This window comes from Rhamphochromis sp. 'chilingali', assembly GCF_963969265.1.
Source record: "Rhamphochromis sp. 'chilingali' genome assembly, chromosome: 8".
Taxonomy (NCBI): domain Eukaryota; kingdom Metazoa; phylum Chordata; class Actinopteri; order Cichliformes; family Cichlidae; genus Rhamphochromis; species Rhamphochromis sp. 'chilingali'.
Genome location: NC_137935.1, coordinates 19,497,739 through 19,521,925, shown reverse-complemented (window position 1 = coordinate 19,521,925; position 24,187 = coordinate 19,497,739). Strand labels below are relative to the sequence as shown.

Here is a 24,187-nt window from a genome sequence, read left to right as displayed (position 1 = left end):
TACGAACACCGACTCACCCGAACCGTGAACGTGACAATCATCTGTCACATGGGTTTATAAAACATGTTAACCATGACTGGAACCAAGTTTATGACAACGTTGAAGACATTCAGGAGAGCGCATTAACATGTTTCATCCTCAAAAATGTGCAACAAATCTAACTGCAGTGTTGCACTTCGCCGGGTCAATTCATGAATCATTACGAAACACACAGCCAAACATTTTGGGTGTCATGTCCCGATTCCAGCCCGAGCTTTTATACATCTGTGTAGCCAGGCTGTCAGCTTCAGTTACTGAACAACTGTATGTCAAAAACAGGACGTGGCTTATTCTTTGCAGACCAGGCCAAATTATTGTCCACTGATCATGTGAAAATGTACGAAAGAGATATGGCAGGAACAGCATTACAAGAATGTCGTTATGAACTTCCTTGCTTCCTCCATTTAAAAGGCATCAGTGTGGCATTGTGGAAGTAATGAGACTTCAAAGAGCTCAAACACTTTGTTTATTAATCATCATCAATGGAAAAACTTTAAGTGTATTACAATTGTTAATGTAGTTTTATTTTTAGGCATATGAATCTATGCTGTATAGACTACATTGTTTTACCGTGCAACATATTCCACTATCATGATTCAAAAATTAAACTATACAAATATTAATGCATAATAAGTAAAAATAAAAACACCTTGATGATTTGGCTGATAAAAATGATTGAGTCTACCAAACTGAGCCGTGACTGTTGGAGAACTTAAAAAAAAAAAAAAAGAGCCAATATTACCAACAATGTGTCCCAATTCCATTAACCTTCTCCAGGCCTCCAAGCGCTTAGTGCTAACACTTGTGCCCAACCCTCAGCCAAACAAAATCCATGCATGCGCTGGTACAAGGTCACAACTGCTGAATGCTCTATGTCAGCATGTGTTAAAGCTTCTGACTTGAAGTAAAATGTTGATCCCCTCCGAGCTAAATTACATTCCACTGATCTTTCTGTCTCTCTCTCGCTCTCAGGTGATTCTACACCTGGTGTGATTATGTAGATTTTTCCACATGAACTTCAAGGTATTTTACAGGTTGAAGACAAGTTGGAGCTGGTTGAATTTTGGGGGATTTTAGCTGCAAACAGCCATTTTAAGTGCTTTCTCACACTTTAGTGAGACAATGTCCCCTAAACGTTTTCAATGTTGAAAGAGTAATAATGATTCCTCACAGCAGGAGAAGGTAATGTGGTATTATGATCAGTGTCTATACACTAAATAGAGTCAATCCATGTTGTAGGCCAAGCAGCAATCATCGTCTTGATACACTTGTTTAGTCCCAAAAAGGCATGAAAAAGAATGAAGACGAAGAACGAGCTGTGTAAATGTTAAGTACCTTTCAACTATACACCTCCACACCGCGAACAATGTCTTGTACGCATAAAACTGATTAAAATAAAAAAAAATAAAAATAAATGATTGTCTTAGATTATGATGTGAAATTCAGGGCTTGATATTGGCCAAAACTTAAAATCTTACTAAACGCATTTCCGTAGCTAATACTTCTGATTTTAGTTTAGAGTATTACTTTACCTAATTAGCCAAAAGGATGTGGCAGTGCAACAACAGAGACAAGAACAGGATCTGATGTTAAACTTGTTTTAAAACATCAGATAACTTATAGTTAATACAGGAAAGCTAAATTAAGAATACTGACTTTACACATTGACACATGCCCCAACTGTAAAACCACGGCCTGATTAGCAATTTGCCTATAAATAAATTGACAATCATTTTCTTTATCCGCCAGAGAAAAAAACAAAACAAAAAACAACCATATCTTCATCATGAAAAAATAAAGTGATTTGAGCTCTTCGTCGCACTATCACTGAGCATTCAGGCAGCACAAAATTGATGTGACAACAGATAAAAATTAGCCACTGCAACAGATACAGATCTTGAAGAACAGGTACAGCAAGTAACAGAGGATCAAAATTTAACTTAGTTCTACGTGGGAGGTGTTTTCAAGGAGAAACTGCGTTATAGTTCTGCAGGTCTTGGTCAGTGGTATCTGTTGGTTTGTGGGTTCACTTTAGATAATACTAAATATACTTCTGCTGCTATTTTACGCAGTCCCATGGAGTAAAATCACTTTGGCACGTGAGGTATAGCTTCTTTTTTTTTTTTTTAAAGGTAAGATATTCCTTTATCTGGCTGTTTTTCTTCCAGTCAATCAGTTTCTAAAAAAAAACATATTAACATGGCAAAATAATCCCTTCTGTAAACTGCAAGAGCCAGACTGATAGGTGGCAGGTAGTTTAATGTGTGGCAGATCAGATCAGCAGCCTCCCTCTTCTTTGGTCTGTATTAGACAAGCTTTCTACAGAAGTGTTGAACATTCACAGAAAACAAGGTGATAATAAAGATCAACGTTTCATTGCCACTTGTGTTCTTGTCTGTGCTAATTGAGGCTCGACTAAGCAAAACACACTTAAATGTGCTAGTAGTTTTGCAAAGGCATCATAGTTTATAATGCGTCGCGTTGGAAGTTGAGAAACAAAAAAGCCGTGTGTGAATCTCACAGGAAACTGGGGGTCAAACTGTTGCAGGCTTTTTCCGAGAAGTAAAGCAGTGAGATGACTCTCCCCTGGTAAAGACCATAGCTGGACACGTAAAATGCGTACTTTTCTTGTTCTCTAAACAATTTGTTACAATTTTCAAGGGTTGACAGACAGCTGACTATAGATTTTTCATAAACGAGCTACAGGAGACACCGTTGCAGTGCTGGGAGCCCTTGTATTTCAATTTCCTGTCACAAAGTCGTTAGATTCAGCTCTTATGTGACATATTTAAAGAATACTAACCTCCCTGTTAGAGCTAAAGATTGTGATATACCTTAAAATATTTAGCCGTGGTCAAACAATGTAACGCTATGCACCGCGGTTTCACAACTAAAGAGTAGTTACCCGAAAGTGTTAACAACCCTGCCAAGTAATAAACTAAGCCTTCCTATGCCAGTTAATATTAAGCTGCTACGAAAGTGGCGTGCCACATGACGAACAAAACAAGAGTTCAGGTTATCTGTGAGCTAAAGTTAGCTAACCATATCCTGTACCAGCCTGTTAGCTAACTTAGCAACAACAGACCTTCAGCAGGCGAAGATTAGCTAGCTTATCGCAAGTTAGCTACGGTTAGCTAGCAGTCGCTCTAGCCATCCGACGCGTAAGCAAACGCTAACGGCTTAACGTTGACAAACCTTGTCCATTAGTTTCCAGCATTTCTCCACCGTCTTTTTGTCCACGGCCCCGGGCTGGTGATGGGAGTGGAGGTGGTGATGGTGTGGCTGGAAGGCATCCTTCATCATTCCGATGATCCCCCCGCCTTTCTTCAGGTTCCCAGCCATGTTCGGGCTCGGCTAGGGTCGGCCACAGCGGCAGACAGGCGAGGTGAGGCAGGGCAGGGGGTCAGGGGGACCGAACCGCCGCCTGGAGTTGGTTGGACCGGGCGATGGTGATCCCGTACCCCCTGTGAGGACAGCGCCCGAGCGGCGAATCCGAGCCAGGGTCCGACGGGGGTAAAATGAGGGAGGAAGAGATGACTATTGGATAAAGGCTCCCATCAGTAAATATAACATGATTATTTGGTAGATAAATGTCCAGATTGTGGATAAAACAAGCCCAACGGTCACTCACACCCTGCACAAGTCCCCCTCTGTGCCGCAGCTAGCAGGCTGCGTTGCTCAGCGTCTCCCTCTCTCTCTGCAGGGACCCACGCAGGCTAATTAACGGAGCACCAGACCTGGCTCCTCTCGCCCTCAGCTGGAGGACAATGGCAACGGTTTCTTCGCAGGACTCGAGCGTGTCCTCGCCTCCGTCCAAGCCGCGATGTCGTTCCTCTCTTTTGTCAGCAGCAGCTCTTTTCGGCTGTGCCGTGTCTTCAGGGGAAGTTCAGAGGCTGTGTGACACTGTCAGCACTCGTTTGCGGGCTGCGAGCCTGACGACACAAAGCGCTCAGCGACGACCGAGGAGAGGAAGTTGAACTTAAAGCTGCGAAAGCCTCACGGTCATAGACGGGAACTAGGGTGAATAAATAATTATGGGATTTAAACATTGCCCAGCATTTTCTGTTTCCCCCCTCTGACGTGTATGTGCGGCCCTTTCCTTTCCTGTACGTCCTCTTCCGTTAACCCCCACCCTCTCGTCTCTCTCCCCGCTGCCCAAACCCTAAACTCCCCGCCTTCTTTTTAAAGCGCGTTCTCGATAAATGAATGTAACCGAGCACGCGCGTCTGCCTGTAGAGCATTCATAAAATCTCAGTGAGATGCTGAGTGCATCTCTGAGTTCTCCCGGCTCGGGCCTCGGTAACCCCTAGCAACAAAAGACGCTTTCACATATACTGAAGGCAGCTGGCGCTGTGCGCGTTCCCCAGTCATGTGTGACTGGCTGTTGTAAAAGTCACTCAACTATCAATTAAACCGGACACTTTGTTTTATGGCTGCTCACTCAGCAACCAGTGCACAGCAACAGAGTCTCACCACCATACAGTAAGCGTAGGCCCTCTGTGAGCCTGTGCGTGTCCGTGGGTTGAACAGGCAGCCTTAAGCAAGCATGTCCCCGAAGAAGAAGACAAAAAAGACCGCAGAGAAAAGTCCAGAAAAATGTAATCGAGATGCTTTTTTTTCTTTCGTGACTGCAGATCTTCTATTTCTTACACATATTTCTGTGTTGTTACAGGTCAAAATGACGTGGAAGAAAAGCATAGGCACAGTATTCTGGATATAGCCATTCTGCAGGATCACATAGGTGAGCCTTGAGGTTTTATTCCTTTATAAATAATAAAAACAGATTGTATGATTATTACATAAAGGGTCAAACTGAAAATGACTTAGCAGATCCATTCCTTGTCATGTCTGTTCCCTTTTAAATCGCTGATCTCCCATGTTATTGGGTTGTATATAGATTTTAAGTGAGTTATTAAGAGATCAGTCTTTTGGCCCATAAAAGGATAGAAAATACTAAAAAAAAAAAAAAACATGTTTTAAAACGTCTAAAAGCAATACAAGTGGAAATGAAAGCCCACATGTTAAAACTTGACTGCATATTTGGGCATGTTTAATGGATAATTTAGTTTGCATCAATACAAGTTTTGATAAGAAAGTAATTTCCACTTTTGCTTATGAAAACAAAAAACAAAGAAAGCTCCCTCTGGTTTGTACGTTCAATGCCTGCATGTGTTTGTGTGACTTCCTGCAGCCTTACAGTGTGAGGCTTTAAGAAGGGTCCAGTCAGACAGAGCTGACCTGAGGAGACGTGTAAGAGACATGGAACAGAAGCTGCAGCGCGAGAGACAAGACCACAGGGACATCTACTGGGGTGGGTACAGATGGGGCACGAATCCAAAATTAGTCTGTCTTTTAATAACCTGATCAAAGTGCGGATCCCTTTGGGAGTGAGGACAAGGGGTGTGTTTGCCGAGGTTAGGGTAATTTTTGAGGAACAAAAAATCTAATTAGCCGGGCGCTTAAGCTGATTGCTGTATTAGCTTTTCAAAGTGAATCAGCAATGAAGTCTGAAATAGCTGACGCAAATGTCATTCTAGACCTCAGTCGCCAGTACAAAACCATGCAGACCGAACTGACCAACAAGGTGAAGAAACTGGAACAGGAAGTCAGCCAACTGAAGGAAGACCTTGGTATGGTCTATCTATATTTAAAGTACAATCAAACAAATGGATCCACATAAGAGTTTACTCTCTGTATTTGTATAGCCCTATCCCAGGAGGAACTGAGTAAAGAGAAAAGTGAGCGTAAGCAAGTGGAGCAGGAGAAGGATGCCATCATAGCAGACCTTCGACAAAAGCTGGACAACATGGAGTCAGACTATGAGAAGATCCTTCATGTGAGTTTCAACACAAGGCAGTTCAAGCACACACTGTGGCAACAATACGCATTTGAAAGCCTACACGTATACGAAAATACCCATTTGAGGTAACCTTTTGCACAATGTGGGGCAGCTTTGTCTTGTATGTGCAGTTAGGCCAACCCTCAGAGAACTTGATCTCAGAGTTAGTTCCGCCAAAGTCATGGGAAGGTACTAGCACTTCTTCTTGTTGGTCAGACCTGCAGCTTATGTGTGACTCTTGAAAGAGCAGTGTGATGACACCAGTTTCTTGAAAGTCAAGCTCCTGAATGTATGATTGCTTTGAGCTGATAATTCAGTCTAAAATGACAAACTAAGCAAATGCTAATAGAGCTGTCATGGATGTTTTATATGAGTTAAGTGACTTAAAAATGATTCATATGATATTATGATGATGCTGATGAAAACTGTTGCAGTTTATGTCTAATAATCGTAGGTCAGAAATACTAAAAAACTAGATGGAGTGTACAGTATAGATGTGGTTTAATTCTTCCCCCATAAAATGACATTTGCCGACTTCCCCTGTATCCTCAAGTTTTGACACCTTAGTACGTATCAATAAAGATGTCCTTTTATGACCATTAGAGTAGTTTTTTTTTTCCAAGTGTAGCTGCACAGGCAGAGAATGTCCTCACTAACTTCTGATGCAAAGTGAGTAATTTTCTTCTATAAGCAGGCCTGAAATATGGTGCTTAGTTCAGAAAACTTACTACGCCATTACAAACTTTGCAGCTTTACGGAACTATCAATGCACATAACACCAGAAATTATGCAATCAACATGACCGAGAAACTGCTGTAAAAAAGAAGCCACAAATAGTACTGTAGAAAAGTATTCGCCCTCTTCCTGATTTCTTATTTTTTTGCATATTTGTGACATTTACATGCCATTTGAGACACTCTTCTTCGCAGAATTATTTTCATTCATCTATATTGGAGGGTTTATAAGTATGAGTAGTATGCGGTCCTGAAGCTGCAAAGCTGCCCAAAACCATCACACCACAAAACCAAGTTTGATTGTTGATATGATGTTTGTTTTATGAAATGCTGTGTTAGTTTTATGCCAGATGTAATAGGGAACCTCCAAAAAGTTCAGCTTTTGTCTCGTCAATCCACAGAAAATGTTCAAAAAGCCCTTGGGGTTCATCAAGATGTCGCTTGGCAAATGTGATATGAGCGCCTCCTTTTTCAGCAGTGGTTTTTCTTCTTGAACTCACCCATGGATGCCATTTTTGCCCAATCTGTTTTTATTGTTGAATCACGAATTCTGACCATAACTGAGGCAAGTGAGGCCTGCGGTTTTTTCGATGTTGTTCTGGGTTCTTCTGTGACCTCCTGGATGAGTCATCAAAGTGCTTTTTTTGGTAGGCCTGCCACTCCTGGGAAGGTACAACCCTGTTCCAAGTTTTCTCGATAAAGTTTTTTTTTTCCATAAAGTCCTAAAGCCTTATAATGGATTTGTAACCCTTTCTAGACTGATAGATGTCAATCACTTTGTTTCTCAGTTGTTTTCTGTCAATCGTGGCATGATGTGTTGCCTTTTAGCCTGCTACATTTTGTCAGACAGGTTCTTGTTACTTGATTCAACAGCTATGTCAGCAATTTAAACTGGGTGTGGTAGGTGAAACTGAACTCAGCTTTTTGTTTGGGTTATCTCCATCTAATATTAGAGTTTGTTTTATGACCCAAAACATTTAAGTGAGACAAATATGAAGAAAAAAAAAAACTCCACTTCCTGGGAGTTTTTTCCATTAAGATGTAATGGATGAGGGATGGGGTCATTGTTGACCTTTTCGCTAGCGCCCGAGTCCGACTGGCTGGCTACAGACAGTGCATGCAAATTTTCAGCGCTCAGATCTTCAAAGGTAAGTGGTCAAGCTTAGAGCCCTGTTCGAGGGCTCAGCCTCTGATCGCAGAGATAGGATTTTAATATGTAATTAACATTATTCCTCTCTTCCCAAGTATGACACAGAATCTAATTAAACCTCCTTCAGTGCACCCTTACAACTCATCAGTGATAAAGGTGGTTAAGAAGGGAGGGAAATCAGGTTGGACAAGTCGGTGACTTGAAGGGAAAATCTTAGCTTGCATTTTAATGCTGCCCATGTTCTCTGCAGGAGACTCTCGACAGCCTGAGTTCCCAGCTGTCTGCGACTCGACAGGGTTGGGAAGACGAAAGCGCAACTCTTCATCAAAAGTACAAGGAGCTGCTCTCTGAATTTGGCCTAAATGCCCTGGATCTTTAAAATACAGGAGTCTGACATATACAGTAAGAACAGCAGTGAGATGTGTTTGTTTAATGCTGTAGCTACAGCACTGACTCTGTTTGATCTGCTAGAGTGCTGTGTATGGCTCACCTGTAACTGTATGGATGTTAATGTATATTTTAGAATAGGAAATAGATCACCATGTAGTGGCATGTAGCGCCCACTAGATGTAGCAAATGACTGCTTGTGGTCAGAAAGATGGTGGCCACTGACACTCAGTTGCTATTAGAGCATTACAGTGTGTATACTGTATTTTATATGAATATTAGTAGTACAGTAAGTATTTTGTTGTTTATATAGAAGAGCGCAAAATCCAAAAAAGCTGCATAAAACATTTGGGGGTTACAATAAAGTGGTGAAAATGAATAAAGCTGTTGGTGAAAAAACTGTAACTATTGTGATTTCACAACAAGTATGCATGCTAGCAGAGATGGCAGTGTAGATAGAGTTCTCTGTGGCAGCCTTTGAGAGGCCAAATATGGTAAAAGACAACGAGGGAGACGTGAAACAAATGCACGATGTAAAGAAAACCACAACTAATGCTCAGTATCAAGCAGATTAATACTAAGCAATAACAAGAGAAAGGCACGGGGGGAAAAAAATTAATCATGCAGGAAATATGATTCAGCTGCCCCGCATCAATAAAACCTGACTTTCCCTGCAGGGAGCGAGATAAACACATTTTATTTTCAAGGCTGTCACTTGTGCATCTTTTTTCGTGGCCCAGTGCATTTTTTTAGTCTCTCATCTGTGGGGTAATGAATCATTTACTCAGGGATTAAGATAATTCTGTGCTCTGACGGCCAATTAACGCTTGAACTCAAGAGGCCTTTATCAGAAAACCAATATTTCCTCCTCAAACCACCAGGAGCTGTTGCCCGTTTCAGTTTGTTTAGGGCTTAATGGGGTCGACTGCAGTAGTTAAAATGAGAACGGCATAGTGCACCTGTTAGTGGAGGTGCAGAAAAATAACAATTGGCACATTGTGCCTTATCTTCCCATAGTGGAAATGTTATGAGCCCTGCAGCAGTCAGTGATGGAAGATGTATTAGCAAGCACGGATAAGTCAAATACAGTTTAAGCATCAAAAAGAAAAAAATATTTGTATTACATAGAATACTGTGCAAAAGTCTTGAGCTACCCCCATATTTTTGGCATTTTCCTTCCTAGGAGTCAGATTTTTATTAAAAGTGGTCTTGAGCAATATTTCTCCAGGCTTTCTGAAGGTCCTTAGAGTTTTTCTTTGGACTTTAGCTGCTTTTTCACTAATTTTTAATCCAGTCCATTTTCAGCAGACTGTTGTTTTGTTTGTAAAGCCACTTAAGACTGAGCCATGAATCATTTAATCACAAAATTTGTTCCCATTTCTTCAAATTGCTGAAAAGATGCTAAAGATACTAAAGTTTGACAGGGATAAAATAGTATTTTATTAGCCAATAAGTTGATCCCTAAAGAGCTATTAGCTGAAAACACTGCATATGTCTGCATGTGTAGTGTGTCCTTAAAAACTGGAGAAATGGTGGCCCTTCAGTAGATCCATCTGTTGTTTGCTAAAGCCTCATCAGAAACGGTCTCAGTGGAAGGGTGGCTGTCAAGTAGTCATTTTTAAAGAAGGGAAAGAGGGAGATGAGTCTGAGGTATGGAATGAAAATCAGAGGCAACAGGTCTTTATAGAGAGATGAGTCCAAATTTGAAACTGTTGGTAGAACAGTGAATGTCTACAGCCATCTGTGAAACACGCAGGAGTCATGGATTGGGGCTGAATTTCAGCCAGTGGTGTTGGGAATCTTGTCATGTATGAAGGGAGAGAAGTACTTTCACATTTTGACCATCTGGAAAGCATCTGATTAGAAGTAGCTTCACTTTTCGGCATGAGAATGATCCTAAACGCACTGCCAATGCAGTAAAAGCATACCTGGACAGAAACACACAAAATGGAACACTATCAGTGATGGATTGGCCTCCCCAGAAGCAGTGTGGGATCATACTGACAGAGGAACAAAAGGCAGCCAACATCCAATTTAGAGCTTTGTATGGCCAATACATGGCCAATATTTAGACCAATGTACTTCATCCATCCATCCATCTATCCATCTATCTCATTAGCCCATTAATAGGTGTATCTTTTCCCTGTGGGTTTACCTTTCTCTACACATTCTCTAGCAGGCAGAACAAACGTACCATTTTTGTCCTCCGTGAACACGATTAATGAACAAATTCTAATTTGAACTCTGGCATCGGAGCATTCGCCCAAAGACAAACGATGCTGTGCAAATGATGGAGCCATTACAGAAATGGACTGATATTTATCTTTGTCATTGAAACCTTCATCCAGGGTCAGCAAAGACCAGCGATCTGGCCAAAACAAATGACTTTTGTAACTCGCTATTAGAAAAAATCTAAATCAAGCCTGGTTTTTGTTATTAAGTACCCACGTGACGGATTTCTGTAAGAACAGGATTCTACTTTCATTTTTCTGGTGGGTATGTGACAAAGAGCGCTGTCGGCTACGCTTCCACTGGAATTTGACTTGGCTGTGTACCACCTTTGTCAAGTATGCGGGTAACAATACAGCAAAATGTCAAGGCTGTGATTTCCTGTGTTGCCAAGAGCATGAGAGAAATCACATAGGACAACAAAAAAAAAACAACCCACAAAACGCACGCTCTCTCTAACCCACCCACCCACTCGCACACAAATAGGTGATCAGTGCCTCCTTCTGTGAGGCATCGATCAAGGCAGGAGTGAAAAGTGAGGGAACAAACACAAAGGAAATGAAGCTCCATTTTATTTCTCTGAAAGACAAACAATGTCAAGATGTTTTGGTCAATATGTTCAACAACTGTCAGCGAACAAAAGGCTGTATAACAGCCCTGACAGCGTCTCACCTTATAGAGAATTTCTGCACTCTGAATACCTTTTCTTTGAGCATACAACAACAAGAAGCCTTCTGCAAATAATTGCAATCACTTAATTGCAAATAATAAAATCAGCAGGAAAGCGCTTACTAAAAAATGTGTAGCAGTGCCTTGTCTTGAATACTGTTATGAATACTGCCACCCCTGGAAAATCTGGTGTCTGTTAGGAAAAAGCAATTGTTTGACAGAGGGATGCAATATTAGCAGGAATAAAATGAATAGATTCAATAATTACCATTTTAAAAAGGCAGTAAAGTCATACTAAATGCAACAGTATAGACAATATATATATATTTTAAATAATCTCAATATCCCTAAATGTTATAGACAGGTTCCCCCCCCAAAAAGAAGCAAAAAACAAACATGGAACAAGCTATTCTTCCAAGTGTATGTGGATGTTAGCTGTTAGGGTGACTACACGGTACACTGTAATTCCTTAATCCTTGCACGACAGCAATCAACTACAAGGAAACTGGTATTGCTATGTGCTACAGCTGGGTGAGCTCGAGGAGTGAAGTAGATTGTTCACCCACCTCTGCAGGCACTCAATGCTCATCATGTGCTCCATAAATCCAACAGCAGCTAGGCAGAGGGTGGGTAGAGATGCGCTTAATTCATGAACCTGGAGCACCAGGGGTAAAAAGGAAAAGCACGAGCACGATAAAATAAAGTTGACACAGCTGTGACATACAGGTGGCGGTGAGTGTTTAGTGTGTCACGCTTTTAATGCATGTGTGCGCGTGCTGTGGGTGGTGACAAACTGAAAAGAAAACTTGTCATCTCTAACGCTGCAATGGGAAGATTGTGAGGCAGGCACTCGAGGAGGAGAGGAGAGTAGAGGGAGATGCAGTCTGAATTCAAGTATAAATCAGACCAAGGGTGTTGTGTGGCGTTCAATCACTGTCCCGAGGAGACGGAAATATCCACTGAAAAATCACAGTGATAGATGGGCTACGAGTGAGTGGACGCTTATACAGCACATGAGCGAGCTGTTAAACTCATTAGCCTCTGTTAGACTGCCTACCCACACAAATTCTCAGCTGTTCAAAGGATTCACAAGTGAGCAGACGTTAATTCAGTTATGGGGGAGAAACGAGATGTGGGTGCATCAGATCCTTCTGGTTCACTCGATAGTTGTTCTGTGTACTCATCCAGAAACCCATACGTCCCTGATGCTTCTCTGCATGCGTATATGTCACAACAAAGCAGCTGCGTGCTCTGCATATTTCTCCCGGTTGTATAATGCCCCCCTCCTCACCTAAAACAAACCCCCAAAAAACAAAACAAAAAAAAAGAAAGCGCACTCAGAAGCTATTTAGCATGACATATCTAAACAGCCCAGAAGGTCAAATACATCACAGCAGAAAAAAAACAAAGGAGACAAAGCCAGCAATCCCAGAGAATTGAGGTTGTTTTAAGAAATGTATTTATAATGGAATAAAAATGTCAACATAAGAAAAATAAAGCATATAAAACATAGCAGCCAAACCGAGCCGTCTCTCAGTGGTCTCCCAGAGAAGGTCGCCCAGTGTTTCTGTGGGATTTGTTTTAATTCTTACTCTACTGCTCTTCGTGCCTTCAAGGTAATTGGCAATCTCATTCCAACTACGCTTGATTTAGCACCCCCTGTAAATGTTTTGAGTGTTTAAGAAGTTAGCACTGAGAGCAGCGAGAGCCTTCAAACTCTCATGAGTTTCTTAGGGACATTCAGCAAATGGATAGAAATACCTTTCATTAAAAAAAAACAATGAATTGTGGCTCTTCTTTCTTTGCCATCTGCTCGGCAATTTGATTTAAACCTGTTATTATATATGGAGCTACAGAAAGTGTACATTAACTGTTTGTGAGGATCCTGGGAATGACTCTGCATGGTGTGTGTCTGTGTGCGTTTAAATGTTTCCATTAAATCACTGCACACACCTAAGTGCGCATCTCTCTGTCCTATGAACATAATGAACACCAAATGAGTTTACTGCTGCAATAATAAAAGACACATTGCCGGGCACCTCCATGATTATATCGATGATTATACTGTAAATACACACAATTCTGTGGGTCGATAACACAGCAGCTCCTTACTGGAGGATTAGATGTACTGTATTTGAAGATGTGCAGAGTTTGTTGCCATGAATATGAAATGTTCATTTAAACGATAGAGTGATCAAAATATGTTGTGTTCTACTACAGGATGATAAATGATAATATGCATGAATTTCCAAGCATGAAAACCTGCAGATGAAAAAGGATGGAGGCAGAAAGCTTTCGTGGCTAATAAAAGAACAAGAGACGCTGCAGCGGTACCTTCAAGCTGTGTCGTGTTGGCAGCCTGGTTTTGAGGGATGGTGATTGACAGAATCTGATGGGCAGATTTAAAATGATGGGCACATCAAAGATAAGCAAGAAGCGGAGCAGACAGCTGGATGACCGTTGATTCTCGCTGTGAAACGGTCGGGCTATCGTACAGAAACACCTTCAAACCAGCCGGTACAGCAGGAAAATAAGCCATATGTCTCTGTAATGCGAGCAGAAAGTGAGGCGATTTTAAGACTCGTGCTGCTGGTGGTGGATTCTCACTTCTTCAAGTTATGGCTGACGCAAAGCAAATCAAGGTAACTGACTTTAATCATTTCAAATACTTTGGTAGTGGGGAAAGGAAAAATAAGTGTGTTTCAGCTCCTCCTGCATCACTTTGCATTAAATATCCGCCACGTTTTAGCCTGGTTAATGTATTCTAAGTTTGGTTTGGGGTTTTTTGCAAAAAATTATAGTATCAAAATGTCAGAGTGCACCCAGGCTGTCTCCTACGAGCAGTGTGTAAAATATCACTTTCAATAAAAGTTTAACTGCGCTGACATTTAAAACAAGCCAAGCCAACTGCTGATATAAAAATCCCTTCACTCTACCGAGGACTTTGTTTTTGGTTGGTTCTAATATATGCTGGGTTTGATACACATACTGAATATGTAAGCTGGAAAAAAAAAGAAAAAAAATGGTGTCTTATAACTTACAATGGATATATTTGTAAGCAAGAGAGCATAAAGGGGACTGGTGCAAGGACAATAAATGGGTCAGACACGGAGGACAGATGGAGGAGAAAGTAATGTCAGTGCACAGAAGAGGGATGATATAAGAGGATGTCTCTGTGCATGTACATTTGTGTGCGTAGACATCATGTTTTTAAGCAGGTATTCAAAAGAGAAAATCCTTCTTTAAGTTGACTTGACTACCCTAGAACCACTTCAGGATGACTCATTCAGTGAGCACTGGCCAACACCTCTGGACATGCATCACTGTCTTTCAGAGATCCCAACAATTAAAACATTTTTTAATAGAATACCACTACTATAAAAGGAGTCTTTGCGTCCGCATGTCTGTCCTTTTGTTTTCTATGTTCACATGAGTTTGCCGTCTTCTCAAGGCTGTGGTGCTTTCTTCAGCCACAAGATGATGCTTGTGGTTTTTGGCACTTTCAAAACAAAAAAACGTGAAGGTTGACCTTGCCTTAATCTGTCCATCTCTGCAGCTCTTCAGAGGCAATATACGTTCCTAGAGTAAATTGTCAGATAAAAAAAGGACCTTGTTTAAAGTTTTTTTTTTTTAACAATAGAATAACAATATTCAGTACTGATAATCCAACAGAGGACAGAAATAATTTAAAAAGGAAAGAAAAGAAACAGCACAATGATAAATGCCTGGAATTACTGCATAGTACAAATGCCCCGTAGCTGTTTTTGTCTGTCCTGTTTTACACGGTACAGAGGGCCACCAGGGACAGAACACAACGAGACAGACTCATCAGTTTTTCCTATGACCAAGGAAAAAGTTCGCCCAAGGAGAGATTCCAAAAACTCACTGCTGGCGGTCGCCTCAGGGGTAAAAGAAAGTCCACAGCATTGTCCTGTCCTTTAAGGATAAACTCTGGATGGCAGAATTAAAATGCCACATGATCTTTGATCCCTGGAAAGAAGAGAGGTGGCTGCTGGGAAAGGCAGTCCTGCTGGAATTGTGGGGCGTTATTCAGGTTCACTGCTATTTGTGGTCTTGTCCCATTCTATGCTCTCCTCACTGTGAGTGGGAGATGGGAGGGCCCCTGGGCCCCCTGTGGGGCGCATCCTCAGTCCTTGGAAGCGTCTGCACTCGGGACAAATGCGGATGTGGCTGCACCCCCTCGCGACCAGGGCAGCCTCCTGCGCCAGTCTGTGGGAAAGGGGTTCAGGCAGTCCCGTGCCCCCGCACAGTTTTCCGTTGCTGAGGCTGACAGCGGCAGCTCGCGCCCGACGTTCCTCCAGAGGTAAGGGCCGTGGCCGCAGCATCGACGCCGCCCGGCGGCGCCTCGCCTGCAGGCTGTTGCGACACAGAACGATCCCCTGGAGCTCCCGCAGCATCTCCTCGCACACTGACTGCTGCAAGCACACACACGGGAAGAAAACAAAGATAGGGCAGAGGGGAATAAGAGAGGGAGAGAAAGAGAGAGAGGCCAGACAACTCACTGACTATGGGCTCGATCAGGACAGACGGAGTGACATCAAAGACACACAACAGATACATTTCAGGGTTATGTTCATAATAGGGAAATTGCATGGGCGACAGAGAATAGGGTGATGTAGACTGAGCGGCCAGCAGTGAAATCAGCGACACATATAATACACACGGGCTTGTTAAATTTACTTTTCACATCCACAAGTGTAGCACACGCATTTCATCGCCGGCACTGGTGATCAAGTGATCCGCTGGGTGTAACACAAGGATATAAACTCAAATAATCGCAATCACAGACGTGACACCGCAGCTCAAGCACAAGACGGAAAAGAAACTCATCACCAATCCACATAAGCTGCACACGAACACTGTACAGATGCACACAGGCGTAAATCCAGATGCACAAATATGAACGATACATGTATAGACCCGCACACACAAACACACACAGGGTTCACAATTTAGAGTGAGACATCAATCTGTACTGCTCCAAAAGAAGAAATCACATGAGTGGGTTTTTGACTTTCTGAATGTTTATTGAGTTAAAATCACAGCGCCAAATAGTATTCAAGTATCTGTTAAAGAAATCACATCGGAGGTAATGATATCACTGCATGCACATTTTTCTCTGATTCTTCAAGTCATCTTTTGTGGTTGACAGCAGTCCTCCCTCATGAATATCACAGGAGAGCCCCTTCCACTAGCACTAAACTCATCTGTCTATTGTGAATAAAAAATAAATAAATAAAATCCTCCAAACAGCAGAACATCTGGATGCTGAGGACACTCAGGTTGCTTGCTAGTTCTCTCTCCAGATGAAGCTACATTGAAATCATATTTTCATACTGGATTACAATACCACACACTTTCAGCATAATTTTCAAAAGCACTTTCAACTTTCGCCAGTAAAAAAATGCATCTAAATTCCTTCCTTCCTAAAAATAATTAGAAAAAAATATTTTTAAAGTTGCTGTTTAAGAGGTTGTAATAATGCAGGTCTGTCTTCAGCCTCAGAGGACAGCTAATGTGCTGATGCAGTTTGAAATATTTGCATTATTGGCTGGTGATTTTGCTTCTGTATCAGCAACTTTCAAATCATAGCGTGGCACTTTTAAGTGTTTCAGGTGTCATTTATCATTGTTTTGTCCCCTGTTACTTTGAATAACCAACATTGTGTGACCGAGCTGTAGCGACTCTTGGTCCTGACATTTCCAAAAAGCAGTCTTTTTCTTTTTGCTTCCAAAACAAATCTGACGCCCTTGCTTGAAGTCCATTCTTAGCGCAAAGTTCTAGTTGACTGCCACGACTAATCCTCTACTGTCCATATTTCAACTTTTGATGGTGAGAAGGACATGTAGTTTTTGACAATCGTGGACACAACAGCGAGTGTGTTTTAAATAAGGTCACTAGATTAAGGCTGAGATAAAGATTTGCAGCACCCTGTAAATATAACTAAAACAAGATCTTTTTTTTTACTGTACAGTTTGATTATTCTGTGTAATATATATATGGTACGAATGGATGCTTCTCTGCTATGAATACAAAAAACACACGAGGTATTACTTTGGTTTGTGCTCATAACTTCCTGTCAAAGCTGCGCACTGTGGAAAAGCCTAGCAGCTCCGCGAGGGGGAAGGTGCCAGGGAGGGGAGAGGGAGACAAAGCAGATGCAGGTTAGATAGCCCTCTCTCACCTCATTTCCTGGTGCGTGCCTTAACATCCAGACAAACTCCAGCACTGCCATGAAGATTGCCACCAGCAGGCCACACACCAGCACCACAAAGATGCCACCGATGTTCTCCATCCCTAGACCTGGAGAGATGCCGGGATTGGGCGGGATAAGTGTTTTCTGGCATCATCAACCAAGATGTGGATTTAACTGCAGAGACAAACCTTTAGCACGGTGGTCCTCCTCTTTTGGACACTTGCCGCCATCCCACCACTTCCTCTTCAGGATCTCCAAACGATTGTCCTCTTGCAGTTTGAGGATGGCTAGGTCGAACTCGTCACGGTACACTGACCCTGAAGGGAAGAGAAAAGTAAATGAGGGACACGGTACAAACGAAGAGTGACATTTCCTTGACTTCTTCTTCTTCCTTCTCCTCTGGTATGCCATGGCAAATGTGAGAGCGCGTCACTTCACCACGCTTCGCCCGAACCAACAAAACGAAGATTTCAAACCTGAGATTGAGGAGCTTACAATGATCTTCCAATGTTTTACGGTCACGGCGCCATCATCCACTAAAAAGACGGCTTATCTATCCTTTAAACATCAAAGGAATGGAAATTAATCTGTTTACTTTAAGGTGTGTTTGACTCAATCTGAGATCAAAGTGTAAGTAAACCCTGTGTTTATACTCTTGGAGCAGCGAGCGTCGCGCAGAAACTGTTTCACATTTCACAGGAACAATATCTCAAATTCCCTCGCTCTTGTCCTCACTTTTCCCATCACAGCATGGCAACAGCTGCTCTATTAAAATCTAGCATTAAAGCTCTCTTAGTTTCTCCCTTTTTGCATCATTTTGCCCCATGATAGCAGCTAGTGGTTTGGCTTTGCTGAGGCTTTACTTTTTTATTCAACTCTCCAATGTGACGTTTATGGTGTATCCTCCAACTAATGCCTCTGCTCTTCATTCCCCTTCTTAGCTTCACTAAGAAGGGGAATGAATTATACAGCACATTTAAGCGAAACCATCAGCTCTCTCCTCCATTGACTTCGTTTTACACTAACTGCCTTGCCCCCGCATTACTCCGGCAAACTGGCTTCTGTCTCTCTGCGGCTTGTATCAGATGTTTCAACTACTTGACCAAGTTTCTCCTTCTTTTGCTTATCCGTCACTTTCAAGTGTCCTCCAATTTTCAACACTTTGTCCTCCACTCACCCAGCGGCATGCCGATACCATAGCCCTTAGTGTCCAACAGTCCTCCAATCTGAGTCAGGTTGCAGTTCCTCTGGCGGTAGTACTCATTCATCGTGCTCTCCAGCAAGTAGGCGTAGTTAGAGTTGAGGACACGGGCAATCCCCTCCTCTGTGCTCTTCACAAACACGCTGGGCTGCTTTGATTGCATGAAGTTCCACATGCGCTGGTACGTCTGGTAGCGGGAGTTCTGCACAGGCGTGAAAGAGCAGATAAGATCAGAAGAAACAGGCACAGAGAGTGAGAGACAGTTAACAAAGCATCTCCTCTTCTGGTTTGGTTTGGTTTGCTTTTTTTTGGACTGATGGAGTGTTACATCAGAGCGCGCCCCCCCCCCCTTTTTTTTTCTATTAGCGCACCTCTTTCCCATTTGAGAAACTTCCGAACAGAAACTTCACTTAACACCTCCACCTGTCTTTTACTTTCTCTCAGCCTGTCTTTCCTGAGTTATTTAAGGTCCAGTGGACTTGAAAGCGCCAAGGAATACAAGGCTAATATCTCTCTTCCCTTCGCCCAATATCATCCTTCACTGTCTCTCTCCCCTCTAACACCCTCTTTTTCTCCTGCTCAGTGTCTTTCTCTTTTTCTCGCTGAGGTCAAATCTCAAAAGATGAAAGAGGATAGCGTGGGACCTGGACAGTGCCCCATCTCCCCGAGGAGAAGGATATTGAATGGTTGTGGCAAAAAAGAGACAGGAAACAGATAAAACCTGTGGTTAGAGGAGGAAGACATAAAGGACAGGAGGGTGACGAAAAGGACAGCTGATAGCTGATCACAGATGACCCATTTGACTTCCATGTGCTCTGAAGTGAGCCTGTGCCTACATACAGTGTGTATGTATGTGAGTGAAGATTTAGGAGGATAAACAATGTGGCATATACAGCAATGTGTGTAACTTCTAACCTGGAAGAAGGTCATCGTGGATCCACCGTGCATGGTGCCATATTCTATCGCCGTCTGATCTGCCAGATCATCTACTGACTCTATCGGTACCTCCATCCTCTGCACTGTTAGGAAGGCGGCCAGGTTGGCGGTGTAGGAGGAGATGATGATTAATGTGAAGGCCCACCTGTGTGGGAAAGGCAGCGGACAAGAACATATGTATTCACCTGCAAACGTATGTAAATGGGCAGGCTGACACATGAAGATAAATGATCTGGGTGGAGGTGTAGAAGGATTAAAATAACTGCGCACCTGAGAGGAGAAGACATGACAGGATATTCAGTAGATGATATGGCGGATGGATTAATGGGTGGATAAAGTTCTAGCTGCAAAGGCGGACAGACAGACACAAACGATGCCTCGTGTGCACACAAATGCACAATCTCACTCTTGAAATCTGGAATCAAGCTTCAAGAATGCGTTACTGATGAATTGCATTCCGTGATGGAGAAACCTGCGCATTGCACCGTGCATCTGGAGCCAATACTAACCACACTCCGCTCACACAACGTGTGGACAGAGCTCTAGGAGCAATGGTGGATCCTTGCTGCATGAAGCCTCCAACTGGGAACCAGAAGCTGTTGCCAAGCGAGTACTGGTTGATCAGCAGGTTGCAGCGTCCCTTTAAACAAGGGTGGGGGTTGTACCATTCATAAGGTGTCAGCCTGTGGGGAAAGAGAGAGTGGGAATGAAAGTTAGATTATGTATTCTGATAAGAGCAAAACTCAAGAGACGGGGAGTGAGAGGAATGGAGATAGGAAGAGGGATGAAGGATGAGGAGAAAACAACTCAGTCAAGTGAGGACAAAGTCACCTTGGCTCTGCAGAGGGAGAACCAACCTGTGCTTCGCTTCTGCCTACTTAAACTGTGAGATGCAGGTGGTGTAATTGGGGTGCTCAGATATAGCTACAGTTCTGTGACAACTCTGTTCTGTGCTGGGTTGAACCAACGAGCCATGTGACTCACGTGGCAAAGATAGAATTTCTTTCTGAGTCACAAATAATTACAACAAAGTTCAAAAGAAGGACAAAAAACTTTAAACAACCCAGATGTTTAACATATTTCCCACTGTGATCACGGGTGGAAAAATTATTCTTAGTAAACACCTAAAAAAAGGAGTACATGTATTATTATCTCCAAAACTGCTACGATTAAACCACCTCACCCAACATTTATAAATGATTTTCATATTACACCAAAGACCACCCGTAGAGCTATCTTTAGAAAACTGGTAAATTTGAAGGTCTTGGTACTTTTAATTTGATTCTGTAAGGTGCTGCAGAATTCAATTAGCATTTTCTTGCATTAAAGCATCTTCATTAGATATACTGTAACCTAGTAATATTTCCATTGCAAAGGAAATTATGATTTTCAGCAGCAGTTGTGGCAGTGCCATCCTTGACCAGCAGGTGGCAATGTGATGCTAGAGACCTGCCACTGGTGGGAGAACGTCTCTTTCTCTGTGATGTTCAAGATCAACCAGAGGCTAAAGAGAAGCGAGAGAACAAACACCTGTTTCCTCCGCCGTATATTGCCCAAAGAAACGTTTTTTTGTGTGCTCTTACTCTCTGTACCCAGTCCATTTGTTTGCCTCATTCTTCTCCTGTCTCTCGCTTATCTGTACAGACTGCATTTTATGGTTGAGCTCCTTACCTGGCCACCAGAAAGAGAATGCAACTGACAGCCAAGTAGGCCAGAAGCATGAAGAGCCAAACACCCGGTGAGAAGGGATCCAGGAAGGAGAAGTAGCCTGGCCTACGTCCCTGGAAGACAACACACACAGAATGACTGGTCTTCTTGGACATAAACTAAAGAAGGAAACATAGAAAGGCGATGATTACTGCATTTCAGTTCTGTTTCCCTTTCTTCCCACCTCCAGTTCGGTGTGTGTTGACCAACATTTACTGGTGCCTGTGTAATTTGGAGAAGATGGAAAAGGTGACTGTGACCGCAAATAAACGGATTTTGATGCGATAAGCATAGGTTTTCCCTGTCCTAAACTGATAGCACTTTAATTATACGAATCTCATTTGCATGTAAACATTCAGATCAGCACTGTATGAAAGCGCAAACTCAGTCTCCCATGGACTGTCAATAGAGTGGCAGAGGCCTGTATGATAATACGACATCACTGATAAGAGGTTTATATCCCGCATTCCAACACTGAAAAAAAAATTCTCACAACTTCCAACAAGCTGTGATAGATACATTATTAGGTTTAGTCGTACAGAATAATCAGAGGTCAAAACTAACAAAAGGCAACATTTTTACTCTCTACAAGTCTGCATGTAGAGAGAAAGAAATGTCAAATAATCAGCTAAACCATTAGAACCACATTAAAGACAAATTCAATTCCATGACCTATAGTTGACTTGCAGTATGACCGGGAGTGGGCAGTGTACACAGGTGGAGGGGGATTAATAGCTCTGGCTTGGCTAAAAAGGCTAGTTGTGCTGAAGCAGCTATGGGGTGTTGCATATAAATGTGCATTGGTAACCAGGAGATAACATGGCTAAAATGAGGTTGGCAACCAGTAGAGCGATGGGAATATAGGGGCTAATTCCTAATGTTTCATTATGCAACATTGTCCTCTAAATGAAACCAATTACTGGGGAACCACAGTCAGGATGATTGGGCCCGCTTGTTTATATGTGTGTTTGTGCCTGCTCATATTTCACACGCGCACGCTAAGCTTACACCATTCCCGACCAAATGTCAGCAGGGGAATATTAGCCATTTACACACAAGTGCACGTCCGCCGCCTGTTAATGACTATGAAATGGAGGTGGCTGTCAGGGCCAGCAGGACGCTTAGATAATGGAGGTGATCAAACAACCAACTGTCTAAGTGTTGCTATGAGAGGGACACGTTTAGTCGTGTAGAAATTCCTCATTGTCCATTTCTGTGTCAAAGGCACCGCCGTGGAGTCTACGTGAACAAGCCCAAATTGCATTTATGCAAAAAATAAAAAAAATAAAAACTCAATTAAGTATTCCTGCCAGACCTCCTGCGTGCCAAAACGCTGCAGTAATACATTTCTGAGGCCCTCCAAAATTTAATTTGAGGCAAAGAGGTTGAAATTATTTTGGTGGGCATTTGTTATGATAAACGAATCCCCATTCAGAGTTGTGCGGAGATGAAAATTCATTAATTCGTCTGTAATCACTTGCATATTAGCCCGACTGAGTAAAATAGGAGTGGTGCAGAAAGCAGGAGAAGCAGGGGGAGAGAGTTGCCGAATAACTCTGAGCAAGATTCGAATCAGCCTGCCACTCATAACGTATGTCAGTCCACGTTATAGAGTGCAATTGCTTATGACGATGGCGATAGCTGTCTGAGAATGGAATAGTGCAGAGCTGAAACACACAATGGCCATGTCAGAGGTATATGTTGTAAAGTGAGCATCAGTGCCAGGCTGCCTTCGGTTGGCACTGGCATTACTGGAGTAGCAGTAGTATGTGCTGACATGAGTCCTCCTGTTTTGCTGGTCCAGTTTGATGCATGCTGACCCAGCGCTTCGTGAACTGCTGGGCATGCTCGTCCACATGTTAAGTTTTCACCAAGGTGCTATTATTAAGATAAAGATCACTGCAGAGACGTGGGACTAGTGTGCTAACAGATGGCAAAGTGAAGGTGCAAGAGAGCAACTCAGAAATAGAGACGGAGAGAAAGCTAGGACGAGACAACAGGAAGATTACAAGGACAACAGGAAAACAGTAGGAGGTTTGCTGCTTAGAAAGCTCGACTTTGCTGCTTTTATGTATTGGCTTTGAGACTAAGGGACAAAAGTGTTTTACTTTTTTTTTTAAGAGTTAGAAACTGGAACAATCCATAGCTGGAGTAGGCAAATTAATGAGCACACAAAGCTTCAGATAAGCTAAATGGAAACTGCATGAAAATGTTTTAAAATCTGTGTGCACATTTCCAAAGATAAGATAGTTTATTCAGTTTTTTTCTGTATCAAAACATTTTAGATTAAACTAAGGACTAGAAAGAGCAAGCTTAATGAAACTCTATTTAATGATGATCTCGTGACATGGAAAAACATGGTGTGTGATCACTCGACTAAAGCTCCACACAGCTCAGCAGTGCTTTAACACCTTTCAGGGCTTTTATTTTACCGTGCCAACTTTACTGTTTTGGCTCACTCGCGCTGATCTTAACTACCTTATTTCCTCTCTGCTCCTGTTCTCATGAATACAATCTGCACCACAATAGCAGAGCGTTTAACAGCTAAGGAGCCATATTTCACCCCTCGGAGTTGGTGTGGACCAAACCAGCGGTAAAGCAATGACTACTGGACTTACATTTGACAAATTGCTGGAAAGGGAAATGCAAGTGAATGCTAATGGTACTTGGGACCTGTCGGATGGGTAAATAGGCAGCTGTTTTCTAACATATTGGATATACCACCTTTATCAAGTGCTTAATATGTAAATGCTTTACATACTTTACATCACAATCTTATTTAGGTGGTCCAGTCTCTCTTTATATTGGACGATGAGTCTGTGTGTGCATGACAGACTGTCAAGCACCTGTGTGTTTGTGTGTGTGCCTGTGTTTCTAATCTTGTCAGCAGCTGTCTAAACTGTCAGTCATCCACAGCAGGGCAGATACAGTATGTGCTTGGGCAACTGCACAGGGAGCACCCACCACTCAGCACAGAAAAGCACATTGACTGCTTGCTAAGGAAAGCACAGCATCCGTGACTAATCCAGTAGTTACTGTTAAATAGAAGATATACACTCACTGGACTCTATAGGAAGTA

General features: G+C 42.5%; 3 protein-coding genes across 4 annotated transcripts in view; 1 reads left to right on the top strand and 2 right to left on the bottom strand.

Annotated features, from left to right (window-relative positions):
- cbl (Cbl proto-oncogene, E3 ubiquitin protein ligase) overlaps positions 1-3,388 on the bottom strand; it is a 32,471-nt gene extending 29,083 nt beyond the window's left edge. For both annotated transcript variants that reach the window (XM_080888750.1, XM_080888751.1), the window contains exon 1: positions 3,235-3,388. In XM_080888750.1, the coding sequence (XP_080744876.1) occupies positions 3,235-3,381 (147 nt within the window). In that variant the 5' untranslated portion in view covers positions 3,382-3,388. The remainder of the gene's footprint in view (positions 1-3,234) is intronic.
- Positions 3,389-4,499: 1,111 nt separating this feature from the next.
- drc12 (dynein regulatory complex subunit 12 homolog) lies at positions 4,500-9,862 on the top strand. The gene is made up of 6 exons (XM_080888753.1): positions 4,500-4,637; positions 4,712-4,780; positions 5,231-5,350; positions 5,577-5,669; positions 5,745-5,875; positions 8,013-9,862. The coding sequence occupies exons 1-6, from the start codon at positions 4,586-4,588 to the stop codon at positions 8,139-8,141; spliced, it is 594 nt and encodes a 197-aa protein (XP_080744879.1). The 5' UTR covers positions 4,500-4,585; the 3' UTR covers positions 8,142-9,862.
- A 4,232-nt stretch (positions 9,863-14,094) lies between these two features.
- grik4 (glutamate receptor, ionotropic, kainate 4) overlaps positions 14,095-24,187 on the bottom strand; it is a 364,143-nt gene continuing 354,050 nt past the window's right edge. Inside the window, exons 15-21 of the mRNA XM_080889585.1 lie at positions 21,073-21,182; positions 19,911-20,084; positions 19,381-19,546; positions 18,442-18,667; positions 17,453-17,581; positions 17,253-17,371; positions 14,095-15,483 (exon numbers count right to left, since the gene is read on the bottom strand). Of these exons, the coding sequence (XP_080745711.1) occupies positions 15,094-15,483; positions 17,253-17,371; positions 17,453-17,581; positions 18,442-18,667; positions 19,381-19,546; positions 19,911-20,084; positions 21,073-21,182 (1,314 nt within the window). The 3' untranslated portion in view covers positions 14,095-15,093. The remainder of the gene's footprint in view (positions 15,484-17,252; positions 17,372-17,452; positions 17,582-18,441; positions 18,668-19,380; positions 19,547-19,910; positions 20,085-21,072; positions 21,183-24,187) is intronic.

Coding starts and splice junctions, on each gene's coding strand:
- drc12 (XM_080888753.1), top strand. CDS start 4,586: ATGTCCCCGAAGAAGAAGACAAAAAAGACCGCAGAGAAAAGTCCAGAA. Junction 5,351..5,576: donor CCACAGGGACATCTACTGGG/GTGGGTACAGAT, acceptor ATGTCATTCTAG/ACCTCAGTCGCCAGTACAAA. Junction 5,670..5,744: donor CCAACTGAAGGAAGACCTTG/GTATGGTCTATC, acceptor GTATTTGTATAG/CCCTATCCCAGGAGGAACTG.